General features: G+C 37.3%; 1 protein-coding gene across 1 annotated transcript in view; it reads right to left on the bottom strand.

The window, feature by feature from the left end:
- Positions 1 to 464: 464 nt before the first annotated feature.
- tprg1 (tumor protein p63 regulated 1) overlaps positions 465 to 24,671 on the bottom strand; it is a 53,097-nt gene continuing 28,890 nt past the window's right edge. The window contains exons 6-7 of the mRNA XM_007233624.4: positions 6,531 to 6,684; positions 465 to 1,042 (exon numbers count right to left, since the gene is read on the bottom strand). Coding sequence (XP_007233686.2) covers positions 848 to 1,042; positions 6,531 to 6,684 — 349 coding nt within the window. The 3' untranslated portion in view covers positions 465 to 847. The remainder of the gene's footprint in view (positions 1,043 to 6,530; positions 6,685 to 24,671) is intronic.

Raw genomic sequence — 24,671 nt, forward strand, 5'->3', positions numbered from 1 at the left:
AGCACAGCGCAGAATGATCAATGAGGTGAGGAAGAATCTTAGAGTGGCAGCTAAAGACTTACAGAAATCTCTGGCACATGCTAACATTTTGTTGACAAATCTACTATAAGGAAACATTAAACAAAAATGGAGTTAATGGGAGGAAACCACGGAGAAAACCACTGCTCTTCAAAAAACATTGCTGCATGTTTGAAGTTTGCAAAAGAGCACCTGGATGTTCCACAGCAGTACTGGCTAAATATACTGTGGACAGATGAAACCAAAATTGAGTTGTTTTGTGGTATTAGTGTAAGCAGACTGTGTTTGCCTATTTTTGTGACTTAGATGAAGATCAGAACACATTTAATGACCAATTTATGCAGAAATACAAGTAATCCCAAAGGGTTCACATACTTTTTGCAACTGTATGTAAGTGATTACAGGTGTGGTCTGATTAGGCACTGGGTCTTAAAAATAAGAAAGCGTAAAAGGACTTTTGTTTAATTCAAAACAAGATATCCTTAACATTTCATTAAAATTACAATATTAAACAGTAAAAATCACTTTGAATAAAACTTTTACATTCAGAATAAAAACTTTCCTACTCTACTGCATGCTTTTGCCACCATTCAACAATTTCTTTCATTTCATTTATTTTGTCAAATTACAATATATTAAAAAAATCTATTAATTATGCCATTCTCAATAAAACAAAACACAAAAATAAAACATTTACCTCATATTTCACGCAGTAAGTAGCTAAGTACAATATGAACCTTTCTCTCCCTTCATATTAACGGACAGGTCTGATATGAGATATGAGTTCTGTTACAACAGTGGTCTGATTCACACGTTTCTCCACAGTGTCTCAGAATCCGACGTTGCCTCGTGCCAGGCAGTATCCCAGCTTGTTCTGGTTGCCAAGGGCAGATGTGAGTCCGACGTACGCCTCGATGACAATGGGCTGCGTCAGAACCAGAACTCCATTAGCTTTACCTGGAACCGGGTTCTGAGCGTGGGCTTTCTGCGCTGCGGCGGTCAGCTGCTCCCTGAAAGAGTTTATCTAGGAAAAGAGAGAAAAGAGAACAGACAAGCATTCGATTTTAGACCGATATTCTGATATTAAGCAACAATATTTGCCTAACAATTTTTTTGAAAACCTTTAGTTTATACAGTACAGGCCAAAAGTTTGGACACACTTGCTCATTCAATGTGTTTTCTTTATTTTCATGACTATTTACATTGTAGATTCTCACTGAAGGCATCAAAACTATGAATGAACACATGTGGAGTTTTATGTACTTAACAAAAAATAAGCTGTCCTCCACAGTCACCGGACCTGAACCCAATCCAGATGGTTTGGGGTGAGCTGGAGCACAGAGTGAAGGCAAAGGGGCAACAAGTGCTAATAAACACCTCTGGGAACTCCTTCCTTCAAGACTGTTGGAAAACCATTTCAGGTGACCACCGCTTGAAGCTCATTGAGAGAATGATGCCAAAAGTGTGCAAAGCAGTAATCAGAGCAAAGGGTGGCTATTTTGAAGGGTTGCTATTTCACCTTTTTTTGTTAAGTACATAAAACTCCACGTGTTCATTTATAGTTTTCATGTCTTCAGTGAGAATCTACAATGTAAATAGTCATGAAAATAAAGAAAACACATTGAAAAAGAGAAGGTGTGTCCAAACTTTTGGCCTGTACTGTAAGCATAGAAGTGAACCATCACAGGTCTAGTGCCTCTGCTGACTGGTTGCACTATGATGTGTAGTTCCGCCCATCATCATAAGTTTTAATGACAAAACATCTAATTTTTACCCTCTAAACTGTTTTTCCATCTCCATTGTTTAAATCCAGCAGTTCGTTTTCCCTGTTTTCATATTACCACATTTTTATTTTCCCCATAAATCAGTTTATAAACCTTATTCTGCTATACTGTAAAAAAGGGCCACAAACAGAGTCGCCTGAGGTGTGTGTTTGCATTGCGTTTGTGGCGTGCTTGCAGAAATGGCTTCTTTCGCTTCACTCTCCCATACAACTTCTCCTTGTGTAAAGTGCGCTGTATTGTTGACCAATGCACAGTGACACCATCTGCAGCAAGATGATACTGCAGCTCTTTGGAGGTGGTCTGTGGATTGTCCTTGACTGTTCTCACCATTCTTCTTCTCTGCCTTTCTGATATTTTTCTTGGCCTGCCACTTCTGGGCTTAACAAGAACTGTCCCTGTGCTCTTCCATTTCCTTACTATGTTCCTCACAGTGGAAACTGACAGATTAAATCTCTGAGACAACTTTTTGTATCCTTCTCCTGAACAACTGTGTTGAACAATCTTTGTTTATAGATCATTTGAGAGTTGTTTTGATGAGCCCATGATGCCACTCTTCAGAGGAGATTCAAATAGGAGAACAACTTGCAATTGGCCACCTTAAATACTTTTCTCATGATTGGATACACTTGGCTATGAAGTTCAAAGCTCAATGGGGTTACCAAACCAATTTTGTGCTTCAGTAAGTCAGTAAAAAGTAGTTAGGAGTATTCAAATCAATAAAATGATAAGGGTGCCCATACTTTTGAACCGGTCAAATTTTGGTTTACTGCATATTGCACATTTTCTGTATAATAAACCTCATTTCAATCCTGAAATATTACAAATATTACTGTGTCCATCAGTTATTAGATATATCAAACTGAAATGGCTGTTCCAAACACCCAAATATTTACAACTAAAAATGATTAAGATTAATAGGGGTGCCCAAACTTTTTCATATGACTGTAAATGAGGAATAAATTAGGAATAAATGAAGCAAATAAATAAAGTGATTGACAGTAGACTATGCCTAAATCAGTGGTATAACACTGAAAGCCAGAGAGCTTTCTTTAGTGTAGTTGGACCCAGCAGTATTAATACTTGGTCTTGCTCAGAGCTCTTGTCACAGTTACAGTATGTTCTGGTCTAGACTAGAGTATAAATAGTATAACACAATATTTATTATTCTTTTAATGATCACCAGTATATGCTGGCAGCAGCTCGGGGTTTAAACTGGAGTGCAGTAGCTTTGGTTGGTCTCGGCCGTAATCAGAATAAACAGAGCTGAGTGCTGGTACTGTAATCTGATGGAAATGCAAGTCAGTTGATAATAAAATACATAAACTGTTCCTTTAAGCTGGGCTGTAAACTTAAGGAAGGCAGTCTGAGACACACTTGTAAACTTGTCAACAGTAAGGCAATAGAACCACTGCAGCCATTCTTGTATACAGCCAATGTATTATCATAACTTAAGTATATATTTATAATGTGAGATCTATGTTTTAATGAACAGCACTGACTCAGACGAGTTCTAGTATAGATGTTCTGGTCTGATTCTCTCTCTGAATGTCTGAACATTATCTGATTATCTGTGTTATTCTCCTGTTTCCCTCTCTCCAGTGTTCCTCTGTGGGTGTGGTGGAATGTGTGGAATGGGTTTGGGGTGGGAGTTTGACACCCTGCCTCTCTAAATGAGTAGTTATGTGATCTGCGGGGTCACCTGTACAGGCCAACACGCCCCACCCGTACCTCTACCTCTACCTGTACCTGTGACCTGCTGGAAAAGCTGATATCTTCAGAGCTGGCACAGGTCAGCAGCTGTCAGGTACAATCTGTGCTCAATTAAAAGCCTGAAGTGTGTAAGACCTGCAACTAATTATTATACAACCCCAAATCAGAAAAACTGTCTTTTTTGATTGCAGACAGTATGAACCCAATATATGTCATGTTTTATCTGCTCAATTTCATTTTATTTAATAATATAAATCTAATCCTGCATTTTCAGATTACATATTTAATCAACACTGAAAATAGACATTAATCAACATCAATATTTTATATTGTAAATTTTCCAGATTTAGTTAATTACATATTCTTTATCTGCTGTCCCTGGACAGGTTGACATTATCCCTGGGTTCCCTGAAACCATTATGTTAAAATATGCATATATTTTAACATACATGTTATGATTAGAAATTATTCTGATAAATATGTGTGTTTTTACAGTGTTTTATTTTTTTTTTAAAGAATAAACTAAAAGCTGTAAACCCATCGTTTAGAAGTACTTTGCACATTTTGGTCTCAAATAGAATCCTAGTCTGCCTAAAACCTTTTAATATGTGCTAAAAGTACATATATTACATATATTATACAGGTTATATTTTAATATTTTAAAAAATGGTATAAAAATAGCAATACATTCAATGTTTGTTATACAAATACTTTGAAAGGCTAATTGGATCAATGTAACTGCCCTCAGCACATGTTTATTAATACAATTTTGGAGAGAGAGAAATATATTTTTTATTTCTAACAATCTAGGTAGCCTATTTTTTTGCAACTTTCTGTTTATCAGTGGCGCAGTGGTGCAGTGGGTAGCACTTTTGTCTCACAGCAAGAAGGCCTGGGTTCAATTCCCTGCTGGGGAATTGGGATTTATGTGTTCTCCCCGTGTCCACGTGGGTTTCATCCCACAGTTCAAATGCTGTTCAGGTGAATTGGAGGTGTTTGAAACTGTCCCTAGCTGTGAGTGTCTGTTTGTCCGCCCTGCAGTGGATTGGCTGTCTGTCCAGGATGTACCCTGCCTTCTGCCTGATGACTGCAGGGACTGGCTCTGGCTTTCTTGAGACCCAAAATAGATTAAGCAGTTGCGGATAAATTAATGTTTTATTATTGAATATTATACAATTATTAAGGCTAAGCATAAATTGATAATTTCTTCTTTTTGGGAGAAACATTTGCTTGAAAAAGTAAAAATGTGGTTCATTTTAAATCATATTTCTTAAACTTAAATAACTTTATTTGTCAATATTTGTCAATATGGTAATATACTGGTCAGTATGGTTAATTGTTGGAGGACCTTAAATATTCTTAAACATTTTTTTTTTAAATATTCTAATATTATTTGGCATGTTTTGAGTTTATAAATACACCATTATAAGTGCACAGCTGTAGACATATATATTTTTTTCTCATGACTTTTCCTAAAAACAAGTTAAAGGATAATACACAAATGATATTGGTAAATGAGACCTAAAGATGTTTACATTTTTAAACTATCATTAAATGTAAAGGTATAAACATTGCATCTTCTTGTTGAGAAAATTAGACTCTATAGCTATAGAATAAATATACATCCAAAAACATTCATTCCAGCACAATGATACACAATCCTCACAAAGTGAATCTAGCCCCATACACACTTACACACATCTTTTACACACCTGCATGTGTTGGGTGCGCTGGTTGCTTAATTTCTGACTCATTATATTTTTGTTAATTGCACAAATTCTGAAAAAAGGATCATCCTATCAAATAACCTGAGGTGAAGCATGCACATAGCACATGCATATATATTATATTATATTATATTATATATATATATATATATATATATATATATATATATATATATATATATATATATAGAGAGAGAGAGAGAGAGAGAGAGAGAGAAAATAGACATTCATGTAAAATAAGCATTTATTTTAACCTATTTATCCAGAATTATTTACACATTGTACATCACAGCTACAGGTTTCAAAAAGAGAAGAAAACTCTTTAAGATGTCTTTCACAGACTTTAGTGTATTTTGTTGATCATTATCTTATTATTGAATGAGTTCTTTTAACAGATTTGTGACTCTTACATTTGGCATTAACGCAGTCTGCAGTATTGCCTATGCCACTGATCCACCCCGTGCTTCATAGATGGCAAGGGTTTTTAATGAAATGCAATTACTTTTTTCCAATCATAATATTATCGATTATTGCTGAAGAATCTGTTTTGACTTCAGTCCGTGATCAGTACACAGCAACTGTTTCCAGAACTCATCTGGCTGCTGCAGAGGATCTGTAGTATATTTAACTGGTATGCACAATAATATTGACTAGGTTATGTTTTGATCAAGTAACGCTGCACAGTGAAAAAGTGCACCGCCAGTGTTTACTTAGCTGAACATTTCTGCTTGGTTGATTGTGGCCAAATAAGGGTTTTTTCTCAGACTTTTAGATATTATCCTGACCTCCACAATTCCCCTGAATTGCCATGTTTTATTAACATTCCACACTGCAGAAACCGATCTTTAAACTGTTGCTTTGCTTTTGTTGACAATATCTCAGGTTTGATTTACTTTTTATGACTATTATATGAGGATTATGTTTGTAACAAGCAGTGCTGCACACTGAAACAGTGCACCACAAGCTTTGATTTGATTGTTGCATGGCTATTGACAGTCATACAGGGAGCTTGGTTTACCTGTCTTGCCAGCAAATGTATATGAACAGTTCTCTTCTACAGTTTTTTTTACTTTACAAATTTTATCTTGACCTTTACTGTTCCCCTGAAGTGCCATTTAACTGAAAAATGTTTTGATTATTAAACAGTTACTTTGAGCTACAACAAAGATGAAGAAAGAATTAAACTTGGAAAGTTCCTTCTGACAGCTACTAATTACATGTGATGATATTAAAATATTGTATTTAACATTTGATTGGCTACATTTTACTAACTGTATGTGTATCTCTGTACCTCACAGATGGTGCTGAGCTTCTCGCTGGCGTTGCGGACGGGGTGGTAGGTCAGTGTAGTGTAGGGGTAATCTACAGCGAAAGGGTTCCAGCGGGACGTGAAGGAGGGCTCCCTCAGCCTGTCCCAGAACACCCGCAAACCGTGACCCTCACGCCTGAAACACACACGCACACACACACACACACACACACACAATTTATTTATCACATATATAATCATAATCTGTGCAACAAACAGTGAAACACTTTTGTACATGGAAACTCACATAATATAAAACAACTATAATAACATAATATAATAATAATAATAATAATAATAATAATAATAATAATAATAATAATAATAATAATATTATAATATATAAAAATATTATATATAAAATAAATGAGATGAGACACAAACATTTATTGTTCTGTTGTTTCATTCAGAAGTAAAATGTATATAATTTTTTTACTATGAATTATTTAAAGATAAAGAATTTGGTTTATACAATTATCTGCAAAAATATTTTAATATATTTTACAGTGATTCCGAAAATTAAAAAACATCTAAAACATAATAAAAATATAACACTATTCATATCTATTATTATTAAATGTTACTGCAGCAGTATTCGGGCAGATAATGGTAGATGCATATTGTTTTAAGCATCCTAGTAATTTTTTTTTCTTTATTTTTTTTCTTTTCTTTCTTTTTTATAATAGAAGTATAAAAACATTAAAACTGTGCATGTTCAAAAGCCATAAAGTATAAAGAATGTGTATTCAGGGAGGTATTTAATGTAAAGCATTTGTTTTTATGTAAACATGGCTGAGATTAATCTGTTGTGGATTTTTGTCGCTGATTTACCCTCACTGTCTACAAATAGGTCGACTTGACCTCTCGAACCTGGTAACAGGCCTCCCTCACCGCCGAACCCGCCGCTGTTCCTGCCTCGTGTTTACTGAGCTTACAGGCCATTCTCGTCTCCGTCAGATCTGCGCTGTTTCCCAGAGCTTTTCTCTGCGCTGTTTTAAGTAAATAGATTTTAATGAAACGCCCAGAGGCCTTGTCTTTTTCCAGCCTGATGAAACCCCAGAGGACGGGTGAATGGCTGGCAGCAAACACACACACGCACAGTAACATACACACACACACACACACACACACAACCCTAAACCCTCCGCTGCCTGCTTTCAAACCATGCTGGCACCCTGCCATTCCCCCAGATCTTTCACAATGCTCTGTTTACAGACCGTCCATCAGTCACAGCGGCTGAATGCACTGATTTCTCTAACGCTCTGTAACGAGGGATTCACTGCAGAACTCACCCATTCACTGTGCTTAATGCAGTGATATACTGATACACTTCACCCTAACAATACTAACAAAACATACACCAACCCAATCGCACATGGATCCCGCGATTCCTTAAAAGTCCTAAAATGTCTTAAATTCAAATTTTGATAATTAAGGTCTTAAATTTACTGTACATTTGCTGTAGGTATTACATTTGTAGATGGTGCATTTAATGCCAGTGGGACAGCACATACTAACACATACTACTGTGTTACTGGGGAGAGAACTAAGGTTAGCTGAGTGAACATTAGCGGTGAGCTAGATAACATACTAATATTAGCGGAGAGTTGGCTATGTTACCAGGGAGAAAACTAGGGTTAGCGGAGAGCTAGCTAACATTAGCGGTGAGTTAGCTAACATGCTAACAGGTTCTGCATCATATTGAAAAAATATAACAAATAACATATGTTACATATAACAAAATTTAAAAAGAAAATTGGTAATTAATTATTTTCTACTTAACCCTTGTGTGGTGTTCATATTTTTGTTACTCGTTTACTGTGTTACTTGTATTTAATTCAGCAAAATTAAGCAATTTTACATTAAAATGCTTTACACATGCTTGATTCACCTAAATTGCAAGCAATATAAACAGCTTACATGGTTAATATTTGCCCTTTACCTTTCTTATGTTACATTTCTTTTAAAAAGTGCTACTCTTTTTTTATTAGTTTTTTAATAAAATGTAAAAGAAAATGAATTAAACTGAAGATATGAGTAGAAAATTAGTTTAGTTTCAAATTTACAAATGAAGCAATGTTTATTAACCCTTGGCCAAACATACTGTATGTAATATAAATGTGTGTGTGTGTGGGGGGGGGGGGGTGTACAGTGTGTGTTTATTGAAAATGTGTTTTGATATATGTTTTTCACAAAAAATGAGCCAATGCCAATGAGTTTGAGTTAGAAAAAATATTTTTTTTTGTATCATTTGATTAAAAATTAAAACGGGTCCCACAGACCCGAACACAACACAAGGGTTAAGAAGTTACGACTACATTTTTGGGCCTTAAATTATATTTATTGAGGTCCTAAAAAGGTATTTAAAAGCATTAAATTTTACTTTTAAAATGGAGCAAGAACACTGTCATATACATATAGATGGACTGTGTAATTGTACACAACGTGGCAATATGACACCTATCCAGATCCATTGGTTATAATCCAATTAACTTTAAATCCTATTTATAAAATCTGTGGAAAGCAAAGTTTACTTTTTAACCAATCAGAACTGTGGGATCTAATAACAGAGTACAACACTGCTACAGTATCTAGTGGGAGGGGCTTAAACACAACACTACATGAACCACTTCTGACACCAATCTTTAGATCTAAACAATCAATTCTGTGTCTTTACAAATCAAGAGCTATGCAGTTATATAGATTTTTAGATATTTGAGATGTTTTTCTGGTACTAGTATGTTTCTCACAAAAAGTGAAAGCCATTATCTTTCTCATAAATTAGTGTGAGATCATGATTGATTTTCCACAGAAGAGCACAGGCCTGCCCCAGACTGCTCACACAGACCATAATAATATACAAACAATTCCGCCTTTACTGCAGTTTTCCTTACAAGAAATAAAAAAAACAATTAATAAATCCGCTGCTGCACCACTATGATTTCCCCTTTAGATTTAGTTTAAACACAACCCATCAGCAAATTACTAACATTTTTTTACTAACAGTTTACTAACAGTTTTACAAAGAAACTACACAATTTTTCAAATTTGCAAAGAAACTCCTAACTTTAGTTTTCTGTAGAACTACTAACATCTTTAGTTCTAAAAAATACCAACTTAACTGGACCAAGTTCCACTACTGGACTTTTGCAGTGGAACTACTAATTTCTTTAGTTATTAAACTATCAATTTCTGTCCTGACGTTTCTTGCCATTAACTCTGTTGCACACTCTAAAGACTCCCAGCATGCACCTCTACCAGACCTTCCGAACTCTGCTGATCATGTGATGCTTAAGTGTTCTAACTCACCGAGCTTCTGATTATCCACTCCTGTCCTGTTACTATGTATACCCCCTGTTTCTGCTCTTCATTGCCTGATATTGAATCTAGTATCTAGCTTTTCTAGTTCACGTTTCTTTTGATTTATTGCTCTTTTGTTACTGACCCGTTTTGCATTCTCGACTTCTCTTTTGCCTTGCACTAGTACTGATTGTTTATAGTTACTGACCCTTTTTTTTTGGTTTTTGACTACTCTTTTGCCTTGCCCTAGTACTGATTGTTTATGTTTTTGACTACTCTTTTGCCTTGCCCTTCTCTTGTTTGATTCTCTGTGTATGACCTCTTTTCCTGGTATGTTGTTCACTATCGCTGCCATTTTGTTACTGATCCTGCTTGTCTCCGACTATCCCTGTAAGTTTGATCCCTTTGTTATTAAACTGTGTTTTGTATCCGTGTGTTTGTCGCGTGACTGGTCAACGAGACACTTATAGAAAGAAACTTTGGAAAGAAACATCTATTTAATATAGTTGACTTTTAGAGTTTTGCACTGGAAGTAATACAAATAAAATGCAAATATTGGTGTTTTATGAGACGTGGTCGACACTGTAAATGTATATGTAAATTATTAAACAATCACAATTAACCTATGCTAAGTTGCTATATAATCCAAAGACTTCATTATCATGGATTCTGCTACAGTACAGCATGTGTGCAATATAATGTGATTGAGACATGCCGTCTGCACTGGAATAAACTGGTGGGTTTTGTCTGTTAGCTCCAGCCAGTGTGTAATAAAGAACAAAGTGAAAGCTGTCTGACTGGGGTAAGAGGACAATTACTGAAGTCGGATTTTGGTTAAACTATCGCTTTCAGCTAAAGGCCCAGCTCTTCTGGATGTCATGGAGAGTGATGTGCCCGTCAGGAGCAGGCTGGTGCTGTGGCAGCTCTTCCCTCGGGTGTGCTGCTCCTTTCCTGCAGACAGACTGAGCTCCAGGTGAAATCCGGATCAGTGTAGTGTTCTCAGTGTGGGACGGGCCTGTCATTATCTCTACCTGTCTCTGACCTTCCCTGTTAGAAGGTTGCTACTTTTAGCGCTTTATTAATTAATTATTAACATTTTATTGACTTGATTTGCATAGTCATAGTTGTTTTGCATCAGTAAATGACAATTTTGATGTCTTTAGCAACCTATGAGTATGCAGGATCTACATGCCCAACTGTATCTCAGCCTGTACAGTCAGCCACCCCTAGTAGTGATACAAGGTACAGTAATAGCTCAGTACTGATATGTGCAGGACATCCTGCGGCAGGGCCGGTCTCTAGGGTGGGGTGGTTGTTTTGTTGAGATTGGCGTAGCCCCCAAAATTTAGTTTTTGCCCCCCCAAAGCGCAACACAAGCAACTGTACGACTACTTTAGGAAACCCAATAATGCATCGTTTTCTGATTTGCAAAATCCTCCTTCACATGCTGTTTTTTTTCTTTTGAGTTATTTTTAGAAATCAGGCTGTTTGTATATAGTTCGTTTGTTGATAACATGCCTTTTAACTGGGTAATTAAATATGGGACCTTGTCTTTGCAAGGCAGAAGTGTTTTTGCCACTTTGTATATGTGTATATTATTTGTAGTATATTAGTATATTAGTTAATTAAATGTAGGAGAAATGTTTATTAATTGCGCTTGTAATCTTTACATTATTTGATATACTGTACAAATGTATTAAAACTGGATCGTACCAGTACATTTTCCATTACATCAACAGGAAATCCCTACAAACCTTAAACATTTTGTTTCATTTTTCTATTAAAGTACAGTAGATTTCTTCCTTATTTTATGTATTTAAATATGTACAAAATGTCCTCCTCATTTTCAGTATGAAAATAAGGTTTATACTGTAGAAATAATCTGTAAAAAGTGAAATTTATGTTGAAATTCAGGTGATGAATATCTCATAAAACACATTAGTTTTCTTTCTTTATAGTTTAATTTACTAATTATATTTGTATTTTCACTTATTCCTATGTCTACTTTTGAATATTATATTCTTAGCCTATGTCTAGATACTTTTTTCACATAACAAAGTTGTTATCAGTATAATTCTAATTTAACCAAGGTGGGGCATTGAAATGAACGACAATTAGATATTTTTTTATTAATTTACACAAGCACAATGTACTCTTCAGTTATTATGCTTTAGGTATAAGTTTGAAGACACATGACATTTATTTTTTATTTACTTCATACATCAATTTTAGCCAGTATAATAAACTCTAGCTTTAAAAATATGACTATCAATATGCCCACCCATTACGTTCTACTGCAAATGTTCTTCAAGCAAAGCAGTCTAGAACCGGGGCTGTCCTGTGGCCACATATATTGCTGCCTCTCATTGCAGGACTTTCAACTAGAGTTTTTCAACAGGATAATGTACACCTGCATACCAAATAATCTCATTTTGTATCCAGGCTAGAGGCTCCAACAGGGCCTAAACTAGAGCCTCAGCACTGTACAGTTTTCCCCAATAAAATGATCCTTTCACTCTAATATATCACTTCAATATATCATATATCATCACATTCACACATATAAACAATAGGTACATTCCAACTCTTCCAACAACTTCTTGATGCATTATTGTTCAGCAAAGAGTTAAAAAGCATGTTTAAAGAATCAAAGATAGGCTGCCAAAATGAATGACAAAATATGAATAGCCCCGCCTCTACTGGCTGCAGAACAGCAGTGTTTTCTGTAACAGTGGTGAAATGCAAGACACTTGACCTCAGAAGGCAGCAGATGCATTTATCTCCACTGTGCCGTGTTTAACAGCAGCAGCCAGGTTCATTCATTTCTCTCGCTGGCACTGACTGGCAGCTCTGTGTTTTTAGTGTACACAGAACCGGGAGCTCCGCTCGCTGATAAATCAGCCTTTCTACTCTCATATGGAGACAAATGCCCTGTCCCAGAACCCGGCAGTTCCCGTGCCTGTTTACTCTGGGAGGAACGCTGTACGCCTGGAAGTGAGCGGCGGGTGGAGGTGAGACATAACCTGGAGAGAAAAACACTGTACACACAGCTTACGCAGAGCTTACACACTCCCTACACACTCCTTGCACATTCCTTACCTCAAGCATTTCCTGACCAAGCAAACATAAGCATAGTGCAACATTATTTTATTAGGATTTCTTCAATATCAATTCTAAAAGAAAATACTATTTAATGCCGGTTTCTATGGGCCCACACCTGTATCTGGTCAGTGGGAATACTGTGTATTTAGGAAGGACGCAGAGGCGTAATACTGAATAGCTGCAGTTTTCTTTCTGATTTTATTTAACCAGAGGATATTGCAATAAAAACTCAGAACCAACATGGGGGTGAAGTTGCTTTACTGAGAGACTAAAGGCTCTTTAACACCAACTACCTAAACATATATGAATTTTAACGTAGTGGAATCTTCACCTCATCACATCTCAAATCTTTTTGCATTCTGTGCTCTGTATATGAGAATAAACATGCCATAAAACTCAGAAATCTCCATTCTTTCAGTTTCTCCGTTCAATGTGCTTTCTGCTCCTTTTTCTGCTTTTTAGTTTCCTTATCTAGAAGTCTAAGAAGTGAGTTTGTTTTTATCTGCGGAGCATGAACAGATTAGGACGCTCTTTATACAATGGATTCATTCCCTAGCCATCATTTTCCAGCTCTGCTCTTGAACAGATTTATTAAAACTGTACAGTTTTATAGTCAGTTCAGTAGCTACTGTGGTTTCAGGCTCATTTGTTTGGTCTGCAGCCATGAATATTAGCGCTTTCACTACCGCAGTTCTACAGCGGGGGGTGTTGTGCCGATTCTGTCCGCAAAGCGGGAGTCGGATTCAGCAGGGACTCGGATTCGGCACAACAGGGCAGCGCGGCGGCACCTCGCGGTCCGCAGTGTTAGTTGTAAGCGCTCACGCTAGCCACAAAATACGACAGAAAACACATGCAAATCTCTCTCTCTCTCTCTCTTTCTGTCTGTGTCTCTCTCTCTCTCGCACGTGAACTCCTCCACGTTTGACTTGCAGCACTGTGTGCAGCTGTTCTTAAAAATCATTTAAATTAAATAATAGTTCTATGCTTTTATGTTACAGTGTTAATTAACATAATTCTGATCATATTTCATCATACATCATTCAAACAGCCCGAAAACAGACAGTTTATGGGGCGGGTCGGGCTCAGGCTCATAATGGCAGTTCATGGTTCGGGTTGGGTTGGGCTCGGGCAGAACGTGCACGGGCTCGGGCTGAGTCGGGTCGGATTTTTTGGGCCCGATCTAACCTCAGATGAAAATGGAGCTCAGCTGCTCAGTGGAGCTCAGTTCTGATTGGTCAGCCTGATTTTAATGCAAACAAAAACACAGAAAATCCAACACTCCGATAAAAAAATTAACTAGCAGCGTCGCAGTCCATTAGTTCCAGATTTAGTCTGAAAGTCATCATTAACATATGCATGTTCTTTTTTTTTAATTTGACAAAAAAAAAAAACAGATGCAGAGTGAAAAGGCCTCAAGTTGAAGGGGCTACACTTCTACACTGGCAGCATCTGGCCACTGGTTTTCCCGCTGTTTACACTGAAGCTTTTAGAACGCTTACAATAAGTGCTGAAGCCTGGCTGACTCCACCCTCAGTAAGCCTCTCAGCATATACACACACACCTATACACACACACACACACACACACACACTTTCACATACACACACTCATTCAGATAACTGGGAGAAAGGTGGTTTGAGGCCTGACTCAGGGAAAGGCACTAAATACTAAGCTCACATTCAGGGGCGTGGCACAGAAAAAGAAAAGTTAGATGTCTTCTGGACATGCACAATTGTTTAAAAGTTTTAAATCACCTCTTTTGTCAAAAAAAAAAATATAGATTTACAGGACAAATATGTATAATATTTTTGTGTATTAACTGATAAAACAATGTGGATGTTTGATCAGATATTAAGGAAACATGCTGGTTTAAGCTCAGGCATCTCTTGACTCTCTCTGATCCCGCCCTCTGCCTCACACTTTCCCCAGTCCTATTTCCACACCCTGGGTTGCCAGGTTTGGGCCACAATAGCAGGTAAACACAGCATTCTGCAGCCTCAGCATCATTCTGCAAAGCTCCAGAAGAGCCCAGAAGGACTTCAAGGCTGATGTTAAGCTGTTCAGTTTCATGAACAGGTTAGTGCTGAGTTTTAGCTAAGGTTAGCTAACGTAAGCTAGAAGATTTACCACAGGTTGTAGTGTAGGAATGAGCATTTAAATTTAATTTCAGATAGTATTATGAACATGCATAGGTTCATACTCAGTGCTTTGCTGAGTGAAGCTGGGTTATTAAGGTGTGCAGCAAAGATTTGAGATAGGTAAAGTGATCCAGACTAGTGCTGGCTAACAAAGTCATGCAACTACTGCTATTATGAATCACTGTGGAGGGGCAGATAGGCCACAGCTGTTACCTCAATACCTCAATAGCAACCAGTATACAGAAATATACAACACAAACCTTTACATTAACATTTAGCTTGCATTTGATCTTGCAATATAGGTTTAGTGTCCTTGACCTGGCAACCCGCTGAGCTTTACGTGTGTGGAGATGAGGGCGGGGCGAGAGGGTGCTGTAAGATCCAGCACTTATTGTATACATGTGGAAAATGGGTGTATAATATGTGTGTATTGTGTGAGGTAAACTGAAACACACGTGTTTGGGGTGTGAGGGAAAGTGTGTGTGTGTGTGTGTGTGTGTGTGAGTGTGTGCAAAAGATTCTAGGTAAGCTATCAGAATAGAAGGGCCAGTTGAGACACGCAACAGAGAGCAAGGCTGCACTTTACACACACACACACACACACACTGTTTATGGTATGGAACAGAGCTTTCACTGATTACTGCCACGAGGCACACACACATACACACACACACACACACACACTTTTTAACACACATTCACTCTCACCAAGCTAAGCACACACTATTTGTCCAAACGCCTACTTTTGGGTCCTTACACATCCTGTGCAAATTGTGTTGTGATGCTCATTGCTATCTTACATCCTGCCAACAGTCTATTTTCATGCCTTCACCTTGCGTTGTTTCAAATTAAAGACGTTTATAAGATGAATATATCTACGTTGATGGGCATGGTGGCCTGGAAATGAAGTGTGTTCAAGTACATTTCTGATGTATTGCTGTCTTAGCAAAGGAAAACACAAATGCACCACTGAGTGATTTAAACCCTGACAGCAGCCACCCGTCAGATGTGCATTGCTATCTTCTTGACGCAGGTGTAGCACTCGTGCTCTCCAGTGCACCCCAGTGAGCATACCCAACCTTTACATTAACAATAAACAGAATACAGAATACAATAACATTGCTGTTCCCATAAGCAAGATGCTTGTGCACCTTCACAAAATAAACGCACAGGTCAGTTACCTCTGCTGAGAAGCGCAGAAGCAATACGCCGTAAAATAGCAATTTGCCAAAGTCACAGCACACCTGGCTCTTAAAGGGAATGGCAATTGACACGCTGATTGGTTTACGCTTAAAACATACTCATGAATAATTAAGAGAATTAGTACATGCCCTAAATCAAGCTGCACAGTGCGCAGTTGAATGCTCGTCTATAGATTGCTAAAATAGGGTTGTATGTTGTACCCATTAATGACAGAGATGTGCAATTGCACATGCAGCTTGTGCAGGCATTTTAGAATAGAAGTATTTCAATGAATCAGTGACCATCACCAGATTCCAGTGCTGTCATGAATGAAAAACCCATATGCCTCCATGCCCTCATGTATAACTGTATATATGCCTCTATGTATCTTATTGTGTATTCAGGCTAGATGCTCCAACAGGGCACTGGAGCCTCCTTTTAGTTACAGTACAATTTTTCCCCCAATAAACTTCTCCTTTCACTCTAGGATTGTGATCACTTTAATATATCATCATTACATCTACACAGATAAAGTTGTACAATACAGTAGTTTTTCCCAGTAAGCTTCTTCTTTCACTTTAATATTATAATATTTCCACGAGCTTCTGCAATCAATCCAGTGTTGTATTAATTTTTCACCAAGATCTTGCAGCAGCATTGATGATGGTAGAGTCTGACCAACCGCGGCTCAAAGTCTTCTCCATCCTGCACATCCCAAATATTCTCAATGAGGTTAAGGTCTGGATTCTGTGGTGAACTCTCTCAATCCATGTGTGAAAATGATGATCTCATGCTCCCTGAATCCCTCTTTCACAATTCCAGCCCCATGAATCCTGATATTGTCATCTTGGAATATGGCCGTGTTCATCAGGGAAAAAAAAAATACATTGATGGAAATAACCTGGTCTATATTCAGTATATTCAGGTAGTCAGCTGACCTCATTCTTTCAGCACATACTGTTGCTGAACCTAGACCTGACCAACTGCAGCAAAGCCAGATCATTCACTTTTTTGTTTTTGGCCAGGCAGTGTATTTTTTATCAATATGTGTTGTTTTCATAGTCTTAAATGTAAGTGCTTGTTAGGAATAATAATAAAACGTCCCATATGTATCTAACCTCAACCTCAGAAAGAAAAATACAAACACACACACACTCACACACTCTCACGCACACTCCAGTGTATTCTTAGCTAAGCTGTGCGATGTTGTGTGGAAATTCCTGCAGTGGCTGAGTGCTCTGTGTGTGGTTGAGGACGAGTAAGTCAACACAGTAGATAAATATCAGCGGCCTGCTCCAGCTGTCCCTCCCAGCGGCTCACGCAGTGCCAGCGCCAACTAACAAATCCTCCGACCCATCCCCAGAGTGAGCTACACTCACTACAGACACTACAGCAGACCCTCGTCCAGCCCGAGGCCTCGCGCTGACCCCACAGGACAACAGCCCAAAACCCAGCGGGACGAGATAAGAACGAGGGGAATGGAGGGACAGAATGTGAGGAAGAAGTATGTGAACGTAGCTGCAGGGGAAATGTGTCACATATATTACAGAGTGAGATCATTTCAGAGATGAAGAAAATGAGTGGCCCTTTTCCAGCACCAATCCCAAGCCAAAATTTTGGGGAGCAGTACTGCAGGAATTACAGCGGCTTGCAAAAGTATTCCTACCCCTTGAACTTTTCCACATTTTGTCACCTTACAACCACAAACTGTATTGTATTTAATACAAACAAATACAAACAAAATGTATTTAATTGAGATTTTAAGTGATAGATAAACACAAAGTACTGCATAAGTGTGAAGTGGAACAAAAAAAAAAAAAAAATTAAAATACAAATCTGAAAAGTCTGATAAATATTCAGCCCCCTATATGAATACTTAGTAGAGCCACCATTCGCTGCAATTACCAGCTTTGTGCATCTAGAGACTGAGATTTTTACACCATTCTTCTTTATAACACAGCTCAAGCTCAGCGAAGTTGAATGGAGAGCGTCGGTGGACAGCAATTTTCATGTCCTGACACAGAAGCTCAATGAGATTTAAGACTGGGTCATTCTAACACATGAATATACTTTGATATAACCATTGTACAGTTGCTCTGGCTGTATGTTTAGGGTCATTGTCTTGCTGGGAGGTAAATCTTCTTCTTAGTCTCAATCAAGTTTTTGTTGCCTTAGACATGTTTTCTTCTGGGATTGTTCTGTATTTAGCTCCATCTATCCTTCTATTAACTAAAGCTGCTAAAGCTGGACCTGTAGATCCACTCATAAGTTACTAAAGCTGCATCCCAGCTGCTTCCATAAATGCTGGATTGGTGATAAATCTGGAGACCGGGCAGAACAAGGAAGTGCTGCAATCTGGTGGAGACATTTCTGGGAAACCCTTGCCGTGTGTGCATGAGCCTTATCCTGCTGAAAACACAGCAACACAAATATCTGCAGGATGTTCTGCACACATCGCTGAGCTGTTAGTGTCCCTCGTATCAGTAGTAGGGGATAACTGACTGTTGTATGTTAGGCTCTCCAGATTTTTTTTTTTTTGGGGCAGTGGGGCAGGACAAAAGTGTCACCACAAGGCCTCCATACTCAAACCTGACTGCAACTGCAACTGCAACTGCAACTGAAGGCAACTAGATGGTGAGCAATTTGTTGAAATGACTGTACTGCTTCTTTCAGTCCAATAATGAACCCCCTCTGAAAGTCTGTTATCTTGGTAAAATGTGTGTCGTTGAGTGTGGAAAAAAAAGTAATGTCCACCAGTCAGTGTTCTTTCACCAAGAGGTACACTACCCAAAAGTATACTTTGTAGACCCTGCACATACAAAGTAGACCCTACATGTAGAACTGAGACTACTTAACAATGATGAGTTTCTTTAATTTTACCAAATTGAAAACATCTGGAATATAATCAAGAGGAAGATGGATGATCACAAGCCATCAAATCAAGCTGAACTGCTTGAATTTTTGCACCAGGAGTAAAGGCATAAAATTATCCAAAAGCAGTGTGTAAGACTGGTGGAGGAAAACATGCCAAGATGCATGAAACTGTAATTAAAACCAGAGTTACACCAAATATCGATTTCTGAACTCTTAAAACTTTATGAATATAAACTTGTTTTTATTGCATTATTTGAGGTTTAAAAGCTTTGCATATTTATTGTCATTTCAGCCATTTCTCATTTTCTGCTAATAAATGCTCTAAATGACAATATTTTTTTATTTGGAATTTAGGAAAAATGTTGTCTGTAGTTTATAGAATAAAACAACAATGTTCATTTTACTCAAATGTATACCTATAAATAGCAAAATCAGAGAAACTGATTTATAATAATCAGTTTTTTTTCTAGAGCTGTATAAGACAAAACTGCATGCTTAGGTTTGCAGCAAATAAGTGCATTTTTAGACAGGTTACGCACATTAAAAAGATTTTTTAAGCTTCTACACATGAATACATTTTCAAAATTGTGCTCACAGGAAGCCACACCTCTCCACCTCGGGTTCCTGTACATGTTTCTGTAGCCGTACAACACATACGACATGCCTCAGTACTGATAAATGTATGACAAGCAGATGCGTGCTGAATAGAAGTGGTTAACAAATCCAGAAGAAACAGCGCTAATCCCTCCATTCCATATCAGGAAGTCTACACCATTCAAAAGTGTGGGACAGAGCTTTGTTAGTTTTGTTGGAACTCCACCTACGCTCTGTGTGAAAAGTACAGACTGAGTGTATGCACAGGAATTCATACATTATAAAGTCTTATAAAGACTGGTTCAGCAGCCTGCGGTTGGCATTTATGTGGAGTGAACTGTATATACAGTGGTGTATAGAGGTTTGTAAAACTATTTTTAGTCATTTTCAGTAACACTTTATTGAAAGTATACATGCTGTACATAGGGGCTTCATAACACACACACAGCACTAAATCATGTACTTATAAAGCAATAGCTGCAATAGCAGTATTTATGTATACCTTATCCATCTCACTATGTACTATGATCCCCTTATCACCATTTGTGCAATATGTTTAACGTGCAATATTTTTCTCACCTTTTTATCTTCTATTTATTTGATATTTATTCACTGCTACTCTTTGTGCAAAAATACTGGTCCACTCTACCATAATCATATCTCTATGAACTAGATCAGGGGTGTCCCAACTACGGCCCGCGGGTCATTTGCGGCCCGTTTCCTTTTTTGGAGCGGCCCGCGAGGTATTTTAGAAATAGAATGAAAGTTGGCCCGCTGTTAAGCAGGTTTTTATAATGTGAGATTCAAAGTTTGAACGCTAGGTGTCAGAAACGGCCCAAAGAGTCTAATGAAACATCAATTTGAAAAATCTTAGTTTACACAACACTGTCAAATATAGATAAAGATAGTAAGTCAAGTAAAATGGTGTGCAAATGAAAGTAATCAGGAAAACGTATTATTTAAAGTGGTATATTTCATTATTTGTTTTATTACAGAGTCGTTGGCCCGTGACTTCAAATATATTTCTCCCTCTGGCCCCCAACAAAAAAAAGTTTGGACACCCCTGCACTAGATGTATATATTTTTTCTTTACTATATATCATTTTTTAAGTATCTTTTATATATTTCCTGTAATTGTTTTTTTATTTGTATATATAGATTTATCATTATTTGTTTATATATTTTCCTGACCTGTTTCTCTGTCCTTTCCTCGGTACTGCTGTAACATTGTAAATTTCCCCATTGTGGGATTAATAAAATATTATTTTATTTTATTGTATCTTATGCAAGTAAGACATAAGATATTTAATGAAATTAATATAATTGTATTTTCTTTTTACTTCAAATAAGATTTATATAAGGCATACCATATTTTTCACACTATAATTTTACCAGCCAGGTTGTGTGGAGCAGTAAAGCAATTTGTACAAGAGTTTCAGTTTAGTTCTCCAGCTGTATTAGGGCTAGCTCTCTCGCCATTCACAGGTGAGGATTATCAGCCTGTACCCTGCTGTTAACCCCCGATAGCACTGCTGGAGCAGCATAAGCATTAGCCACTAACCACAGCGCTAGCTCTTTAACTGTTCAGAGGAGAGTATTATCGGACTGTAGCTGGCTGTAGCCAGCTGCAGCTGGAGCAGCATTAGCATTAGTCGCTAACTGTGCTAAGTGCTAATTCTTTTGCCATTCGCTATCTTTCAGACTGTAGTCTGCATGTTTACCAGGTTAAAACAAGCTCTGTGGGACGAACCGCTAGCTAATTTCACCCTGGCTTACCGAAACACTCGGGTGGCATTAGCTGCTAACCGCCTTATAATCCGGTGCACCTTTTGTATAAAAATAGACCAGAAAATACATGGTTAAAGTGCCTTATAATCTGGTGCACTTTATAGGGTGAAAAATGCACTAAGTGGAGCTAAAATGCTGACATAAGTGTTTAAATCTGCATGATAACTACCTCCATTTTTGTTTATTTTTAGTTTACTACATAATTTAAACATACAGAGTGTCATTACAATGTGTCAAAATGTCTTGATAAAAGGAGCAATACAATTTCCACAATAACCTTAAATACAAGATTTCTCTTTTGACTTCTATTGAAAGTTAAGAAGATTTTGTTTCTCTCCTTTAAAGTAGATGTTTTGGAGATACATGTTTTTATTTTACAGCGATGATGTTCAAATGATCTGACTTTTGGTAAACATAAAAAAAAGGAATAACATAATTGATCAAATTGAATTCTAACAAATTGATGGAAAATGTGAGATGGTGAAATGTTCTGTTAAATAATACATTGAAAATACAATGATTTTCAGATGTAAATGATGATCTATAAATGTAAATATTTAAACTAATTAGATACAAAAATTAAACCTAAAAATGCAAATCTAGGTCAGAGGTGAAATGTGGTAAATGGATTTGAATTTATGGATCTTGGAGTTGTTTAAACATTCACCACAAAAACTTACACACATTCAAAACAAGGTTATCAAAGAACAGGTAAAAATACACAAATATACGAATATATGTGCATATGCAAATAAATAAAAAAGACAATTTATAAGGAGAACCAAATCAAACAAACATGACCACAATATTAGATCTACTCCTTTATATACTGAGGAAAATTAAGTATCAAAAAATATTAAATGTCCTTTTATACTTGTCCACTTTTAGATTAAAACATCTGATGAAGTTTTAAGTGAAGTTAATGCAGAAACTTTTAAACAGCACTTTAGAACAGAACTCTTGTGAGTCTTCAAGTGTGAACACGTGTTGCCCTCTGGTGGCCAGATAAGGAATGACCATCTGAACAAAATATGCTGCCAACCAAGCATAACATTATGACCACCTCCTTCTTTCTACATTCTTCATTTATACAGTTATTGTTTTAGCTCCACTGATTATATAGGACACTTTGTATTTTTATAATAATTACAGACTGTAGTTCTGTATCTGTTTCTCTGCATACTGTATTTATTATTCTCCTCTTTTCACCCTGTTCTTCAATACTCAGAACCCCACAGGAGAGAAAACCACCACAGAGCAGCTATTATTATTATTATCATTATTATTATTTGGGTGGTGGGTCATTATTCTCAGCACTGCAGTGATTAGCATGGTGGTGGTGTATGAGGTGTTAGTGTGTGTTGTGCTGGTACAGTGAGTGGATCAGATACAGCAGTGCTGCTGGAGTTTTTAAACACTGTGTTTAATCTCTCACTGTCCTCCACTCTCTATTACTCACTCCTACCTACAGCTGCTCCACCCTGTAGATAAAGTAAAGTCAGAGACAGAAGCTCTGAATCTGTTTCTGCACAGTTTACAGTGTTGATCATCCTCTAGTCCTTCAGCAGTGGGTACAGGACATTAGGGGTTTGCTATCTAGCTTTGCACGCAATAATATCACCAATATTTTTGTATATCTTGAGCAATGTTATACTTTGAAATATCATGCTATCACATCAGGGACCTAGTTTATTTTTACTGTTTTTAGTAAAAGAAAAATTTACACTGTTCTTACTTCCCATGATATATCTACTAGAGACAGATTATATCTGTCCAGTATCATTTATTTTATTTTAATCCTGGATATATGGAGATATTTGAAGTGCATTATTATTATTAGTATCATGACATTCTGGATCATTGACCTCTGTTATAAATCTGATAAAATTCTTGTATTTTTTATATCTCAGTTAGGGGTGTATCATATCATATCGTATGCAATAATAAAATTAAATGTTCATTTTGTTGCAGTAGTGTATTCTAAAATATAAAAAAAAAAAATCAATATTTTATCACCTGTATCTGCTATTGCGAAAATACCATGAAATATCGTGGACCATATCAACAACCCTTACAGGACGATGCCCACAGGATGCTTTCAAAAGGGCACTGCCCATATTACGTTGTTGGTGGACTGTTCTCAGTACAGCAGTGATACTGAGGTGTTTAAAAACTCCAGAAGCACTGCTGTATCTGATCCACTCACTGTACCAGCACAACACACACTAACACCTCATACACCACCACCATGCTAATCAGTGCTAATCAATGCAGTGCTGAAAATAATGAATAATATGAGAATATGAGGAAAAAATTAAAACCCAAATAATAATAGTTGATCTGTGGTGTTTTTTTCTCTTCTCTGGGTATTTAAGAACAGAATGATAGGAGGAGAATAATAAAGTATACAGAGAAACAGATACAGGACTACAGTCTATAATTATAGAAACTACAAAATGTCCTATATGATCAGTGGAGCTGAAATAATGTGTAATGGAACAATATACAATGTTCAGACCAGTTACCACCATTTAATTGGTGTAAATGACCATGATTTTAAGGAAACCTTGTATTTGCATATTATATTATGCATATTAAAGCCCATTAGACACAGTGCCTCTCCAGCCTCTGGGCCTTTCGACCTATATTTATCTATTTAAGCTCAGCGGTGACCTCGCATTAGCGCTGATGGAGATTTTAACATAGGACGAGCAGCGCTTTCAGCCAAATGGCACGCATTCAAAAACAGCAGCGCTACACATATTGTCACCATTTAAAATAGTCTCCTCGTATTCATCCCCACCGCTTAATGAGAAACCAGGGCTTTTCTCCAACGCCAGAGTAGAGTCTGACAATATGAGGTCAGACTGTGAGATCAGACTGCTTTTACTAATGTGTTTTTTTGTGTCAGAGCAGAAAGGCCAGCCTCGCACTAACAAATGAATAGTGAAGGCCGAGGCGGGATAAGCGAATGTTTATTAAAATCATGTTGAAACAGACTAGAACAGCACCCCCCGGGGGAGAGCCGGTTTCTGCAGAAGGCAGAGTAAGCCTGGTTTCACACATCATCAGCACCAGGATCATTAAAAATGAGAATTCCACTGATAATTGACATTATTTCGTACAATAATACCCTCCAGTGCTG

Source organism: Astyanax mexicanus, chromosome 5 (genome assembly GCF_023375975.1).
Source record: "Astyanax mexicanus isolate ESR-SI-001 chromosome 5, AstMex3_surface, whole genome shotgun sequence".
NCBI lineage: Eukaryota > Metazoa > Chordata > Actinopteri > Characiformes > Acestrorhamphidae > Astyanax > Astyanax mexicanus.